We start from the raw sequence: 17,082 nt of genomic DNA on the forward strand, positions 1-17,082 counted from the left end.
AGGAGCAAGCAGCAAAGAAATCTTGTCCAAAAACACCACCCAGAAGTGACAAGGGCAGAGGAACATCAAAGGTGCTGTTTCTAAATGCCAGGACCTCACTTGTGCCTCATCAGCAACAGGTTCACAGCTCTGCTGGGAATAAAATGATGCTTTCAAGTCCTTCTCACCCTGTCTGGCCCCAAACTGCTCTGTTTTCATGGAGCCCATGCAGCTGTGCTGGAAGGGAAGGGCCAGGCTCAGCCTGCACGGACCCAGTGGAAATTATTTCTCCCCTTGCCTGGAACTGGCATGGCTGTAATTAAAGCCTCACCCTGTGTTCTCCTCCTCCTACCCAGCCTTTCCACAGCTGTTTTCCAGAAACCCTGCTCGACCTCTGGTGGTGTGTGGAGCAGGGATCCAGCTGGGGTTACAGCACACACAGAGCACTGAGCCATTCTCAGCACTGAGTGGCAGTGTCTGAAATGCTGTTTGCCATCCACAGAGCCTCTTCCAGACCTGTGCTGCACAAAAGAGAATCCTTTCCCTCTTGGGACGTGCTTCCAGCACCCTGGCTTGCATGGCAGGGACAGGGCTTTGGGCTGCAGGTGACATCTGGATGTGTTAAATCCCAAATGCCTCTTGCATCCAGAGCAGACCTGCACATCTCCCCCCGTTCCTGCAAGAATATTTGGGGACCCAAAACTTGGCAGCACTGCAGCTGCAGTGCCCATTCCCAGGGCTTTCCTTCATTTCTAAAGGAATGCTTTTAGCCCTCTCACAACTTTGAGCTCAGACAGAGCTGGTTTTGCACTGGAGCAATCACATCCTTTACTGAGGGTACAAACTGAAGAAGAGGAGGGTTCCAAAATACCACTTTAAAAAAGGCATTTTTATCATGCTGCTGTTACAAATAATACAGAACCATAGTAATGGTTTCACTTCACACAGTGTGGGTGTGAGCAAAGAGAAAAAAACCCATTTTCTCCTGGGAGGAGCCAGCTCACATCACCATGTTGGTAAACATCTCCCTCACACAGCTCCAGCATCCAAAGCAGATGATTTATTTAAGGGATCAGCTCCCCACTGTGCTTTAAAATACACTTTACATTTCATGTTTGACAAGAAGGTGATGTCAAAGCAGTTTGGTTAGAATACAGCCCAAGGTGCTGTCAAAATGTTTTAAGATGCTGCCGATAATAAAAGGGAGAATAATTTCCAGCACTGGAAGGCAGCTGGCAACACCCTAAATTCCAGCACATCCCACTGCAAAGCTCCTTTTCAGCTCCTTCCAACTTTGTATAATATTTTCCACACCCATGTGCTTCAGGCTGAATTTTTGCCATGGGTATTTTGTGGAATAGCTGCAGCCAAATTGCTCAGTCACTTTCAAATCCAGCCAACCATCAAGATAAACAAACAAAAACCCAGCCACCAAGTGGAGATGTGAGGCCACGTTACAGCTACACATAGATCAGGCAGAAGGAGCTCTCCTTGAGCCCCACTCCCCATCCCATTTTCCCTTTCTCATCATTACAGTCCCATCCAAAGGATCCAGATATATCCAAAGCTGTGTCAAGCAGGTGCATGATGGCCAAAACCCCAATTTCCTGAGGGAAGCTCTACTCACCAGTTGATTTCATTGTAGTCATTGTGAACTTCCCACCAGAAGTAAAACCACACCAGGGTGAGGAAGAAGGATGAGGTGAGGATGAGGAACCAGAGGCGCTCCCACTGTGGAGGAAAAGAGAAATCAGTGTCAGTAGAATCCCATTTGGTCCCAGCTATGGGCATTCATTGGAGTAAAGAGGCATTTCCAAAGGTAGATTTGGAAATGTTCCAGATTTCCCCAGGTCTGGGCAGAGGGCTCATTTATGTAGATTCATCTTATGGAGGGCTGGAAGAGCATTTTTCCAGCTGCCAGGGGAGAGGGGACATTTCTGGATATGGAGCTGGGGTTTTGTTTGGTGAGGGACTTTTGTTGATGGTTGTTTAGGTGGGTTTTTTTGGTTTTTTTGAGGCAATTGTTTAATTAACTTTTCCATTCTCATGCATCTTCCCCTCCTCTGGGCTTAGCCTAAATGAGTAGTTATCACATGGTGAAGATTACACGGCAGATCAGGGATGTTCCTACTCCTTATTCCTTCCCCTGAGGTGCTCAGATCCTGCAGAGCCAAACCACCCATCCCCAACATTTATTCCTTCCCACCACCACATATTTCAAGTGTTTTACAAACAGACCACACCAGCACCAACATTCAGCATGCAGGAGCATTTCAAATTCTACTCAACACACACACACAAAAGAAATCCCCCAAATAAATCTGTTCAGTGCCCCTGTTCCAATGCCATGGGTAAAATCCCAAACCACAAGGACATCAATCAGTGTCCTCAAACTGCCTCTCACCAGCACCATTTCCATGGGCTCCTGGTTGATTTTTACTCCTTGGCCTTAAACAGTCCACAGGTGTTTTCATTTCAACATGGAAAACACTGAAATAAATTCTGCACAGAAAATATTCCAACAAATCCTCTCTTCCCACAATGAGCAAGGAAGGATGAAGACTGGAAGAGACTATGAGCAACCCTGCCACTGTAATTCCCTTCCAGACCCTGAGCACACATTGATTTTTTTGGAAAATGCTCTTTTCTCTGGTGAACTCTCCTGGCTTTTTAATTATGCAAAACAATGTAACCAATATAGTGACAATAGAAACATTAAAAAATACTAGGTTTTGCCTCTCTTTCAATGGGAAGGGCTGGAGTTATCTACTTAACTGTGAATTATTTTTATAATTATTTTTAACTGTGACTATTTTTTAACGTGCATCACCCTGGATACTAATCCTGTGATACAGTTCCTCCTTGTATCCTCCATCATAGAAAAAAAAAAAACCAAAATAAAGCAATAAAAAGGGTTGGAATTATTTCATTTTTGCTGTGCCAAAAATGATGTTTTCTGCTAGAAATGCCAAATTCTTGGCTGTATAACCCAAATCAAGACATCCAATTTTGCCCAGAAAAGCCAGGGCTGCACCTGGATCCCTGGGAGTGTTCCCAAGGCTGGACAGGGCTTGGAGCAGTCTGGGATAAGGAAGGTGTCCCTGTCCATGGTGGGGTGGCACTGGATGGGCTTTAAGGCTCCTTCCAACCCAAACCATTCCCCCCCTTCCGGATGCCTTCCACTCTGCACATCCCCAAGATCTCAAACCTCAATTTCCCACTGTTTTTTGGGATTTTCTCTCCCCCTCTCCATTTGGGTCTAACACCTCCTTGCACATATAAGTTAAATATGGGTTATATTCCCACATATATTTGGGGTTTTCCAAGGCAAGGGAGGTTTTAGGTACCTTTTATGCCAAAGACCAACATTTCTACAAAAATCCCACCCTCCAGCCCTTTAAAGGTCACTCTGGGCTGAGCTTTGCTGATATTCATGCACTGGATGACACTGATTTGATAAACAAGCCAAGGAAAACATTTTAAAACCTTTGAGCTCTTCCCCCTGTATATATAAAGATAATTCCCCCCCTTATTTACATGCAGGCAGCAGAGCTTGTGGCAAGCTCTCCAAAAGCTATTTTGGGTCTGTCCTTGAGGGTGCCCTTGCCATGCCTTGCTGGTTTTGTGAAAACCCAGGCAAATTCTTCAGTCTCAAGGCATCCTTCAGTGAGTTCAGGCACATTTCTCAGTGGGCTTTCAGAAAAAACACAGAATATTTGATCTTTAAGGTCCCTTCCAACCATCCTCTGATTCAGTGATCAACAGACACAATCAGAAGGGCTCCAAAAGGAAATTAAGGAAATTAATGACAACAGAGACATTCTACCAAGTTGTAGATTGACAGATTTTAAAATTTTTGTTAAAATCATAGAATCCTTAATAACAAATAAATATATAAATCAGTGTTTCACACACATTCTCCACCACTTTTGCACATCCCCAATCCCTACACTGTTCCAGCTCCAGGTTAGGGGTTTTGGGGAAAAAAACCCAATCCACATATTAAAGGAATTTGCTGCAGAAAAGCCAGTGTTTGATTCATTTGTGACACTGGCTCATGGATTTTACCCACTCCTGTGCTTGAAGATTTAATCTTGTTTAAAACAGCACTGAATTTCATATCACAGGGAACAGATTTTCCAATTTAGGGATTAGTTTTGGTTAACTGAAGGCTCTGCCAGTCTCTTTTGCTGCAACTCCCCAAGCCACACAAAGCATTATTTACTGCAGTGCACAGGAAAGCAGAGAGGCTCAGGAAGTTTATTTTATTTATTGCAGGATCTGTGGGAGATGTTATGAGGTTTAACTATACACATACTCCCACCAACCCCTCCTACAAGGACTTTCTCAGTTCTATATTAGAAACAGGAATTTCTCACCTATTTCATTCCAGATGATCACACATATGCCAGGAGACACCTCCCAGTATGGTACCATTTGTGAACTAAAAAAATCCTTTGACCAGGAAATCCAGGCTATCTAAATTGCCTGCTTTCCTCCCAAAAAGCAGATCAGCGCTGTATCAGGATTCAGAGGGTGATTTGAACTTAGAACAGATAATCAACACTTAAGATCTTAAAAATAAAGACTGCCCAGGGTGAGACTGCATTGATCTGAAGTGGTTATCACTGCATTTACAGGTGCCTCTCTTCCTGAGGTTAATTCTATTAATCATAGAATTAGAAAGGCTGGAAAAGAACTCCAAGATCATAAAGATCAACCATATAATTAATATTCTTCATATTATATATTTAGAGTAGTATAATTAATATTTATATAGTGATAGGATATATAAATAAATTCAATATATTTATAATTAACATTGATTTAAATTACATAATTAAGATGGCTCTATCAGAAGTCTGTCCCAAACCCCGCCTGAGTCTTGCAGGCAAAACAGAGGGTTCAACATGTGAGACCATATTAAATTCCTTATTTTTCCCACATACAGTCCCCAGGGCTGCTGAAATGCTGCACCACAAGCTCAGCTGTCCCCTCACACTCCCTCTGGACCCAGCTGGGAATCAGGGCCAGTACAACACTCTTGGCTCCAGGTCTGCTCCATGGAAGCCAAGGAAATGCAAGGCCAGAGCCAGCTGATTCCCTGACAGAGCCAACAGAGCAGAAGGATTTTGCTCCAGAGAAGCTGCTGGAGTGACCCCAGTTGACAGCAGTCCTGAAATGCCATCCTGCACCTGTGCTGCTTGCTGGAGTCCTTCTCAGCTCATCCCAAGCAGGATTAGCATCTCTGAGATCCGCCTACGTCTCCCAGCCTTGGGATGAAACAGCAGAACCCCTTCCTAAGCAAACCCACGCCTCCAGCATCCTCCCTGGCACCCAGAGAGCTTCAGAGGAACTGGGAGGAGAGAAGCCTGCTTTGAACTGGGAATGGGCCTGAGGAAATGCCTCTGCCGGATGGATTATGGCTCCATTCCCACAGGGATGAGCTCACAGCACACATTCCATCTACGTGGGTGAAGCTGGGTCCCTTCCAGGGTGTGCATCCACAGGAGCTTTCCTGTGAAGGAACCCAAATGCCACTGCTGGAGCATGCTGCAGTTCACTCCAGCACAGCTCAGAAGGGAACAGATGGATTTTATATTCCCTCCTGGATTCACATCCTCGTGTGAGGATTGGCTCACAACAAACCCACTGTGCCCAAAGCTCTCCCAGAGCAGCTGAAACCACAGCACAATCCACCTAAAAGTTCCACCTAAAGAGAAAGAAAGATTCCATCTAAAGAGAAAGAAAGATTCCACCTAAAGATTCCATCCTAAACACAGGGAGGAGGTTGTGGGTGCTTGGAATTGAGGAGATCCACCACAGAGCAGATGGATCTTATTCACTTAAAGATATTTTCTTTAAAAGACTGAGACCTGGAGAACATCAACAGCTTGGAGCAAGCTGGTCTGGTGGAAGGCGTCCCTGCCCATGGCAAGGGTTAGAAGAAGATGATCCCTAAAGTCTCTTCCAATCCAAACCATTCCATGGTTCTGTGAACTCTACAAGGAGCCACCACTGAGACTGGGCAGAGGAAACAACCCAAAGTTGTGTAGAAGTTTAAATCAGATGAGTGCAGCTACTGGGGCACAGTTTTATTAAAAAAAAAAAAAAAAAATTAAAAAAAAAAAAAAAAAGGAAAAAGGGAAAAAAAAGAGTGGAAAAAAAGGAAAAAACTGTGGGGGAAAAAAAAAAAAAAAGAAAAGGAGGAAAAAGGAGGAGAGAGGGGGAGGAGGAAGCCGACCCTCTTGTTTCTGGAGCTGCCAGTCATCCACTAGGAAAAAGGCTCTTATTCAAGCCAAAGTGCCTCTGGGAATTCATGGCTTCCAGTCCCTGTGGAGAACCCTACCCATTCTCTGTCTCCTGAGCACAGTGAACCTCCTGTTCATTCATTAAAATAATGAAATAACTAAATAAAAATCTAACTAGAACAGGAAGAAGCTGTTTAACAATGTCTTACCCCTCCTCTCCCCCTTCTTTTTTTTAATCAGAAAAACTCCAGTTTTGAAAAACAGAAGCCTTTTAGAGAAAATCTAGTATTTTAAAGCAATTTCTTGCTGAAGGGCATCTTGGCTTGAGGATGGAATTTCTGCTGAGAGGAAACTGGAAGGAGCCTGAGCCCTCCCACAAATCTGGCAGCACATTGGGTAGGGCATGCACAAGCAGATGGAAAACAGCAGCACATGGATCTTACCACACCAACCAAACCCAGTGTGGGAATCTTCCTCCAGCTCCATACTGTAAATCTCCCTGCTGGAAATTTTATGTGCAGACATCATTCAGAGATATCCAATATAACCACACCTTGAAATTTGGAAATGCAACAAGGTCAAAAGGTGTTTTATCTCCCTGCAGTGCATACCATCCTTGTGTCCCTAAATATCCACCAGCTCAGGCACCTGCCTTTAGCAATTCAATGGGTTTTTTGAGGGATCAGTCCTGAACAATTGCTCTCTACCTCAGGAGCAAATCCAGGAGCTGGAGTTGGACTGGAGCACCACCACCATCACTCAAGTGTGTTTTCAGACCATTTTAATTCACTCCTGGATCCAACAAAGAGTTTATTAAGGAGTCTGCACTCCACTGTTTTCTGGCATTTTCAAGAATCAATTTGTTGCAGGCATTTATCAGTATTAGTTTGGAGAGGAAAGGAGGAGAGGTAACATTTATCCAGCAAATACAAAGGGAAAACTGACAGCACAATTCCTCATTTCGGGATTACCCAATCAGATCTTATCCAAACAAACAAAACATTATCTTCAAGCAAGTTATTAAATCATCTCTGAGGATGAAAGATGACTCCATCTCCTAAGAGACCCAGAAACTGAGCATCACCAAGAACAAGTGTCAGCTGGAGTGTTTTGTCAATGGGAACACTTTAGTTCCTAAGGAGAAATTACAAACTTTCCTTATTAACTCTCAGTATGTGAATGCAGAGTCCTTAAAGCAGTGGCTTGTACTGAATTCCCACCCTCCTCTGGCTTCTGCTCCAGGGTCTCACCACCACCCTCATGGGAGAAATTTCCCTTCTGTCCAGCTGGAATTTCCCCTGATGCAGGTTGTGCCTGCTGCCTCTTGCCAAGGGCCATCCTGGCTCAAGTTCTCCAGACCAAGCTGGACAGGGCTTGGAGCAACCTGGTCTAGTGGAAGGTGTCCCTGCCATGGCAGGGTGTTGGAACAGGAGGATCTTCAAGGTCCCTTCCAACACCAAAAAATTATGATTCTGTGACCTTCTCTATCCTCTCCTTAGTTGCTGGGAGCAGCAAAATTCTCTCTTCCTACCTCCATCTGCACAACCCCAGCTCTCCACCCCTCCTCCCCTGTTCCTGTTCCAAACAGTTTGGTGGCCCCAGTGGGTTCACTTCTGTCAGTTCTATGGCTATAGGGAGCCCTCAGTGCTCAGATGAGTTTCCTCAAGTGTCCCTGGAGAGGAAAACCCACATCCGGCATTGCCATTGTTACAGCCCAGGGTGCAATCAGCCTTCACTGACAAAAGCACATCCAGCAGCTCCATCTGGCACTGCAGAGGGGCAGAACTAATGGAAAGCACCTTGCACCCCAAGGATTTGAAGCATTTAAGTGAGCAGATCAATAGACTTGAGTAGCAAATAATGGCCTCACAGACCTCACGCACATCCGAGGTGCCTGGGCTGAAATTCCCTCACCTAAGGCTGCAGAGGGATCAGGCTTTCATCCCTCTCTTGGACTGAAGATTCAGGAACCCAAGGGACCAGAAAGAGCCTGCAAGACCCCACAGTGCATCAGGCAGCTCCCACAGGACATTGTAACCTGTCCAAAGGCTTTGTTTTCTCTCCATCCAACAATCGAGACCATCTGGTGCAAAGCTCTGCTTGAACTCCTCCTCCACCTCTTGCTTTTTACTCCTCATCAACTCTCTGCTTTCCCCCTGTCTTGGCTTAGTACTTCGTATTTCATAAGGAATGGGACTTTCCCCAGTTGCTACAGCCCTCCCCAGGAAGGAGAGGGAGTGACTGGAAGGATAAATTTGGGAGCACAACCAATTTGAGCCAGTCTGGTCACTTCAGAAACACTGCAGAGGTTTTTTACTCCTTGGTAACCCCCTATGGTCTTGCATAAGAAGCAACTGCCAATCATTAAAGAAATGGGCAGAAAACTGAAGAAATTGGGTCTGGCAGACAATGGGTCTGAAGCAAGGAGCAAAGAAAAGAAGAGAGAGAGAGAAGAGAGAGAGAGAAGAGAGAGACCTGCTGCGGTGGCTGCTGAGGCTTCAACACTTAACCAGATGTTTCCTAAAGAAAGTCACTGCACATCTCAGGCACATCTTGTTTGATTATTACAAAGACTCAAAGCCTGGGCTAATAGCTCTCTGCACACCTTGTTAGAAGAGGCCATGAATGAGATTCCTGAGCTGTGACATGCTCCATTTACAATTCCATTTAGCAGGTCACAGAAAGGAGCAGAGAACATATTCCTGAAATATGTGCTCCTGCTGGGGCTGCTGGAGCTGAACTGCAGCTCAACAGATGCAACTAAAAGAGAGCCAAATCTCTAAAAATATCATTGTTACACTTTGTGAAACACCTCCAGCTCCCAGCCTCCAAAAACACAACCACAAAGGTAGGGCTGATTCCCTCCAGGCTTGCAAAGCTGGGAGCAATGGGACAGTTTTGCTTGCCTGAACAGCAAGGAGAGGGATGAAGGGATGCAAACTGAGGGATAACCCAGCCTGACTGCCCCTCCCTCCCCACAGACTCTGCCAGAGCACCAGTTTCTCTCTAGCTGTCCATCACCCAACAAAGGCAGCACTCCACTGCATCCCCAGCATGCATCACACAAAGCACTGGCAAGCCTGGATGGCACGGAGATGGGAATTCCTGTGCTGTTCAGACAGCAGCACAGCTGGAGCCAGGGCTCTCTCTGGCTGTTGGAGGCCCCTGGGGACTTTCAGCAGCAATAATCACGTCCTGGACCAGCTCTGCTTCCAGCAATTACATCCTCACTCTTTCATTCAAGGCAGAGGTAAATAAAAATCCCTGAGGGAGCCTCTGATTCACGAGGAAACAGAAGAGGGTGAGAGGGGATCCCCAATCTATCCCCACAGCATGATTTACTCTACTTCCACAGCTCCTGATAACACGTTTTTAACCTACTGGGTTTTGCCCAGCCAACAAAACCAGTGCTTCTGACAAACTCATGGAATAATTCAAGTATTCCAAACCCATTCCTGATGCTAATAAAGTACCATAATCTCCTTTTTTACTTTCATACTTGGAGGCCAAGGGGAGACAGCTAATTTTTCCACACTAAATAGGTCCAGATTTTTTTTTCAGTCTTTACTGATGAGCCTCATCCAGGGAAGGAAAAAAAAACCACAACTCAAGGTTCTTGCAGAGACCAAGTGGCTGAGGTCCAAGGCTTGCCTGAAGTGGGGCACCTTGCTGGGCACAGCATCCCTGCTGAGCTCTCATCAGCATCAAGCAGCAGGAGGATTTCATCCTCAGTGCCTCCTGAGGGTGTTATTCCTGCTAACTCATCCCAGGCTCCTGACAGTCCTTTGCAAAGGCACATGATGGTGTCGACTTGCATTCAGCTGATGGTTCACTTTAATTAAAGCACCAGCATCCTGGGGCAAGGGGGTTAAGATTAAAAACAGCTTTCATAAAAGCAGGCTGAATATATAAAAAAAAAAAAAAGACTCTATAATCTACCTAAGAAAACAGCCAATGAAGGCTGTTAAATGTAATGGTCTCAGTATTACATTTTACTCAAGTAATCTCAGAAAAAAATTATTATCAGCAGGAGGAACATTTTGTGCACATCCTGGGGATTTTGGAAGGTGTTTCCTTAATGGTCAGCTGCTGGCTCTAGGTGGAAATAGGACATTTGGGCCCTATACCAAGCCTAGAAAAGATTGCAGTCTCTAAAAAGCCCAGCAAAGCTGTGACCCAATCACCCTGCACACCTCAATGGATCACTCAGTGCCAGGGGAACAGCTCCACTTTTGCCCATACTGATCCTATTTCTGTCCTGGCCCCAAACTGCTTTTGCCATTTGTCCAGTTCAGGCTCAGATGTGCCCCCAGCTCTCTCCTCTTGGGTGTTTATGAGTTTAATAAGCACAGCTTTACAGGAAGAACACTGGATGAGAGAAATCCTGAATATTTATTCCTATTTAAACAGAACTACTGCATTTCAGAACTGCTTACAGGATTTCTGTCCCAAAATGTTCTATAAAATATCCTAAATAACCTGACATAGATGTCAAATAGATGCAAGGGCAAATGATTGGACTGGGAGAAGAAACAGACAGTAAGTTTATTCCTTGGACAATTTTCCCTCGCCTCTTACCCTTGGCAGCAAATGTCTGCAAGACAAGTTCTAAAAATACTATCTTGTCATGATGCTTGGCACAAAAGGAACAAAAATGAACCAAGGATTTCTGTGCTGGTTGAAAGGGCAAGAGCATCACTAGCCAGAGCTGGAAGACAAAATCCCTACAGGAAAAGAGGCAGTGAGTGCCATTCTTGGTACGAATATCCACTTTTTCTGGATTAAACCCCAGATTAGACCCAGTTTGGGTCTAGGAAAACCTTGCTTGGTATGACCAACAAACAGCAGCCTGTGGAACCTCCACAGCAGCACATGCAGAAGGACAAAGCTGAACCAGGAGCAACAGCACCAAAAGGCAAACCAGAACATCTCCCCCATGGAAACCTACACAGCTTCTCTCCTCTCTCTCCACTGGTGGCACAAGTGGCAGGCAATGACATATTAAAAAAGCCTTGTCAAGGGTTGATCATCGAGCAATTCTGCCTGAAGGGTCAGCTGGTCTCCAGCTGAGGACAGCAGCAAGGAAAATGCTAAAGCAGGAGGTGTCTAAATGCTTGTGTTATTCAGAAACAACTGGGAGGCACAAAAGCCAGGGCTAAAATAAGCAAGATTTATAGGCGAATAAAAGCTGCAGCCAAGAAGTGAAAAGTCTGACTTACACAAGGTCCCCTTCTCACTTCCCAGCAGCTCTGACACATCACACTCACATCACTGCTGTTGCAAGTGGGCATTTTCTGTGATGTTTACAAACTCTGGCATGGCAAAGTTGAATTATGTAACAACAACCCTGCCATGCGTGTCTGGACAGGAGCCAGGGCTTCCCCTGCAGCTATTTCCCCTCAGTACCCATCACCAGGGCTGAAAGGCAAGCAGCCAACTTGCAGACAAGAGAAACAAGTTGTTACCATCCTGTTTGAAGCAGGAGCAAGAGCCTCAGTGGTGAAAACCTGAAATGCCTCAGTGCCTGACTGAAAAAGGCCCTGGAACTGCTCCATCCCCTCCGTGCTCCTTCCAGGGCCAGGGCAGCCCTTGAACAGTGCCAAGCCCAAAAGAGGGGCTCTGATCTATTAAATCTGGTTTATTTATCTTCATTTAAAGTTGGAGCATCTGCAGCAAAAGCACAAAGGAGGCTTTGAGCAAGAGGCATGGCCAGGGAGATGAGGAGTTCCCCAAGGGAGGAATTCCTGAGCCACCTTTCTGGAACCAGAGCAAATTTAACATTTCATAGAACCACAGGATGGTTTGGGATGGAATGGACCATGGGCAGGGACACCTTCCACTATTCCCAGGTTGCTCCAAGCCCCATCCAGCCTGGCCTTGGGCACTGCCAGGGATCCAGGGGCAGCCACAGCTGCCTGGGTTTCAGCACCCTCACAGGGAAGAATTCCTTCCCAGTATCCCAGACTGACAGAGGTGGGGGCATGGATGAGTTCATTCCCATTGTCCTGTCCCTCCACTCCATCCCTTGTCCCCAGTCCCTCTCCAGCTCTCCTGGAGCCCCTTAGGCCCTGCAAGGGCTCTGAGCTCTCCATGGAGCTTCTCCTCTCCTCAGCCCTGGAGCAGCCCTGGTGCCTCCTCTGGGCTCTCTCCAGCAGCTCCAGGTGCTGCTGCTGCTGCTGTGTCCCCAGGGCTGGGGCAGCTCTGCAGGTGGGGTCTCACCTGGGCACAGGGGCAGAACCCCCCTTTTCCTGCTGCCCACCATGGGGGATCAGCCCAGGAATCTCCAGGGATGTCCAGGGCTGCCCTTGGAAGCAAAGCAGCACCACGGGTGGCTGCTCTTTGGAAAGAAACCTTGCTTCATTTCCTCACCTCAAGATCATTTGCAGTTCCAGAAAAGGCATTTTAATGTGGCTGATCTTCTCAGCTCTGTGGAAATGGGAATAATTATTGCTCTGCTCAAGAGCTGCACGTTGATTACAGCAATGGAAGATGGCACAGAAATAACAAATCTGCCAAACTGCTGCTCCTGCACTCCACAGTCTGTCCAAGCAGCAGCACAGCCAGCCTGACTTTCCACTCCCCTTTCAGAGGACAACCTGAGAGGGCATTTTCTGGAAGTTCAAAACAGCTGGCACTGAAAATAACCCAAAGCTCAAGATTTTCCCTACTCCATCACTCACTGATTGCGAAACACGCCAGGAAAAAAGTGCTAATCCTGCAGCTCTGCCACGTGACTGTGGACAATTTGGATGAGCAAACTGCTTTTCACACTTTCACCTCTTTGCACAACCCAACATGGATTCAGCAAGTTGAGATAAAGCCCCTGTGGTGGCCAGGAGAGGGATGGACCAGACAGATCCCAGCTTGGGGAAAAATGCAGGAAAGAATTCCCAAAGCATCACAGGTTTGCAGCCTGGGCTTTTACAGATAATGTAAATGTGGCTTTTGGCTTCACATCTGGGATGGATACTCATAAAAAATATTTCCAAGCACAGGAGTAGATCATACCCAGAGTGTCAACAGAACCAACCCGAAAGGGTTGGGTGTTATCCCAACCACACAACCTCTCTCCTGCTTATGGGACAGAATATGGCCCAAAATGAGGCACAACCTGTGTGATACCAAGGCATAACACCTGCATTCCATGAGCCTTCTCCATCTTTCTCATGGAGCAAAGCAGCTCTTCACTCTACTGCTTGGAGGGGAAGCTTGGCAGACATCAAAATGCTCTAAAGGCTGCTGACCACACTCAGAACCAATTTTTTCTCTTCCTACTCTGTTCAGATAATAACAAACATCTCGGACCTGAAGGAAGGTAAGATAAATGCATAGTAAAGAAAAAAAAATTGAATTTTCAGAGGTAATTTAATTTTTACCTGCCCTGCAAAGAAAGCTTTCCAGCCCATTTCTCTCCTTCTTCCTGCAAAAGCAAAAACTGCTCGTGCAGCAAAACCCATGGCAGAAAAGTCATCTGCAGAGTCACTGCAAAGTCATCTGTCACCTCTGTGAGCTTTGTCATCACAATGCCTAAGCAGGGGTTTGTACCACTGAGAAAGGAAATTTTGGGGAGGAATGGCCTTGAACTTGTTCTGCCTTTGGCTGGGCTGGGTTTTTTCCATGCATCTCAGAGCATCAAAACTGCTTCAGTGAGAAGCAGCTGGTGAGAAAAATACCCAGTTTTTCAATCAGCAGCTAAAGCAGTCCTGCTCTTAATTATGACTAATTATATCAAGGCACATTTGGTATAAGACACCTGTTTATTTTTCAAAATGAGAATACAGCCAGCATTGCCTACACAAAGCACAGGAAAAGTAAAAACTCATTTACAAACCCACTTGAGGGTGTCAACTGTCTGCTTGCAGGACACCCACCCCAAAAAACCCAATCCCTTGCCACAGGAAATATCTGAATTATCCACAGCTCCCATTTCAGCAGGACTGATGGAATTTCTAAATATAGCATGTGCTAAGCCATATTTCCCATTTTTTACAGCCTCTTCAGCAGCCTGGTTATTCCTGCTCCAGATCTGCTGAGAGATTATCAGGAGTATTTCACAGAGATGCAGAAGGACTCTCTGTTCCTTCCTCTCCAAAGGCAGCCCAGGAAGCTCAGGGGTAGGAGCTGCATCTGCTGTTTCAGCCCACAGGCTCCAGAGGAACCTTGCCTTGGGTTTGCTCCAGCACCAAACAGGCTGCAGCTTTCAGAAGAGCCAGGAAAAAGGGAAAAGCAACAGCTCTGAAGCCAAGCAGGAGCATTCTCCCTGAGGGATGTGATCTTTTACATGTTCTTGCTGCATTTAATACCCAAACAGGGCTGATTTGGTCCTTTCCTGTCTCATCACAGGGGGTATTTCCCAAAGCATTTCCCAACTGTGGCCAGCAGCTCTGGGAGCAACACAAAGAATGGAGAGGACAAAACCAAGGAGGCCTGACATTAATTTTTTTTTTTTCCCACCACACAAATCTTTGATGAGCAAAGCTTTCCTACCAATTGTTCATCCATCAAAGAAAAATATCAGAACTGATTTTCTCCAGCCTAGACCCATCCCTCCAAAACATCCTCCCTAAAGCAACAACTGCACTATTCCAGAGTGAAAAAAAACCTAAAAAACTTAATAAAAGTAGTGTCAATAAATCTCCTGGCAGCAGGCTGTGGCCACAAGCCAACCTGATTTACAGCTGAGCTTGCAGGAGGCAAGAGACAGGAAAAAGGTGGAATACGCTCCCCCCTAACCTCAAATTAGGAAGCCACAGGGAGAAGTGCATATGGATGTTGGCATTCCCAGCAGGAGAATGGTTGCCAGAAGCAAGCAAAAAAACATCCAGTTTGGCCAAGAGAACAGATCTGGACATTTACAGCAGCAGATTGAGCTTGAGGTCACTTAAATGATCCATAAAAAAATTAAAAAGAATTTTAAAATCACATTTTGGAGTGTGTCCAGGGAAGGGAGTGGAGCTGGGAAGGGGCTGGAGCCCCAGAAGCAGCTGAGGGAGCTGGAAAGGGGCTCAGCCTGGAGAAAAGGAGGCTCAGGGGGGACCTTGTGGCTCTCTGGGGGTTTTACCTGGAGAATCTTGTCCAGAAATTTGGGCTCTGCCCATGAACAGCCTGATGTTTTCTCCTCACACACTCCCCTGCATCAGAAGGTCTCCAGCAGAAAATGGAGACTTTAGAGGAACTGGAAGATTGATTTCTGTGGCCAAGTCTTTTTCTTCTCGCTGTGTTCCATGCTGAGTGCAAAACTGAGTTATTAACATGCAGAGCTCCCAGCTCCCAGGGCTGATGCATGTGGGAAACCACCAGACAGACGTGGCAGCTGCCTGAGGTTGTGCAGGAATAGAAAATAAATCTGACAGAATCAAACAGTAGCTCAGAGAAGGCTGAACTCTGTTTCCTGCTGGCAGGTATTTAAAAAAAGCAAATAAACCTTATCAAAAGTACCTTGTCAAAACCGTGGCCTGTGGCACACAAACAAAATGCTTCTAAAAACAACAAGCAGACAAAAAAACTTCCTAAACAAAATAATAAACCCACCACACAGAAACATCAAACCCCCACAAACCAATGCTCAACAAACACCAGTCACAGACTCAGAATCAGCAGGGCTTACAAACAGAATGGTTTGGGTTGGAAAATCCAGCTCCAAAGCCCTGCCATGGGGCAGAGGGGGTGGAAAACAACTCATATCATCACTGGACAGCACAACTCCCCCATCAGGAGCAATCAGACCAGGCTGCAGCCATGGATTCAGGAGACACCCTGGAACAAACCAGGGGCTGCCACATGGGATGAGCCAGCCCATAAAAGCAATTGCACCTTAGATGCTATTAAGCTTAATAAACTGCTCCTAAATTATTAGATCTGGCCTGATGTAATATCCCTGGCCTGCTTTGAGCAACAATCTATAGGTTTATTGCATTATAAATTAGAGTCAACAACTCAAGCAGGGCACAAATTAAAGACCTGCTTTGGAAGCAGAATTACCATAACACCATAAATAGCACCTCCCTTCTTTTATTACTCATTACATTGAGGCTGTGCTTTAACTTTTAAGATTTAATATTAAATTTTTTTAAGAATCCTGCAGCTTGGGAATCTTCCCTCCGACAGCATCTTTTTAAACCAAATCATCTTTCTCTGCTGGCTGAGAGCACCAGGACCAACACCCCACCAGGAATTCAGCTGCTCCAACCTCCACCACTTCAGGTGCCTGCTCTTTCAGCCCAGTTTTGCTCTCCTCAGTGGTTTTTTTTTTTTTTTTTTTGTTTTTTTTGTGTAACACATTCAAAGAAAACACCTCACCCTTTCCAAAGGTGAACCATCACCAGATGCTCCCAAGGGAAAGTCACAGGAAGGACACAGGAATCAGTAAATCTCCATCAAAGCTCAGGGAGCAGCCCAAAAGTGATAGGAGCATCTTAGAAACAACTGGATTGAACATCCCTGGACACAAAGTGAGGCCAGGGAAACACTGGGATTTTCCCTAAAAGTCACTCCCAGAAAGCTTTTCCAGAGGAATCATTACAATCAACAACGTCACACAACACCTAAGCATCCCTATTTTATTTTTGCCCCTATCCTGCAGTTCAGAAACAGGGAAAACCTGGAATTTTTCAGGGGTTCACAGCCATCTGTCTGCCTGTAAAAGGCACAATACTCTTTGTGAGCCATGAAAACATAAATATTTCCTTCTCAGGTTAATGCCACTACAGGGTCCTGCACGATTTAGAGACAAAAGCAATTCCATCAGGATAATCCAACCCATCCCATTTTCCCCACCAACCTTCTCAATGTCCCTACATGAAAAGCAGCTTTTCCAAGAGGACACTGATCTGGACAAGTTGGTTTTCCATAT

General features: G+C 45.8%; 1 protein-coding gene across 3 annotated transcripts in view; it reads right to left on the reverse strand.

Moving 5' to 3' along the window:
- The window catches only part of GDPD5 (glycerophosphodiester phosphodiesterase domain containing 5), a 101,489-nt gene that overhangs the window by 27,023 nt on the left and 57,384 nt on the right, over positions 1-17,082 (reverse strand). For all 3 annotated transcript variants that reach the window (XM_077174604.1, XM_054655100.2, XM_054655101.2), the window contains one exon: positions 1,607-1,710. In XM_077174604.1, coding sequence (XP_077030719.1) covers positions 1,607-1,710 — 104 coding nt within the window. The remainder of the gene's footprint in view (positions 1-1,606; positions 1,711-17,082) is intronic.

This window comes from Agelaius phoeniceus, chromosome 2 (assembly GCF_051311805.1).
Source record: "Agelaius phoeniceus isolate bAgePho1 chromosome 2, bAgePho1.hap1, whole genome shotgun sequence".
Classification (NCBI taxonomy): domain Eukaryota; kingdom Metazoa; phylum Chordata; class Aves; order Passeriformes; family Icteridae; genus Agelaius; species Agelaius phoeniceus.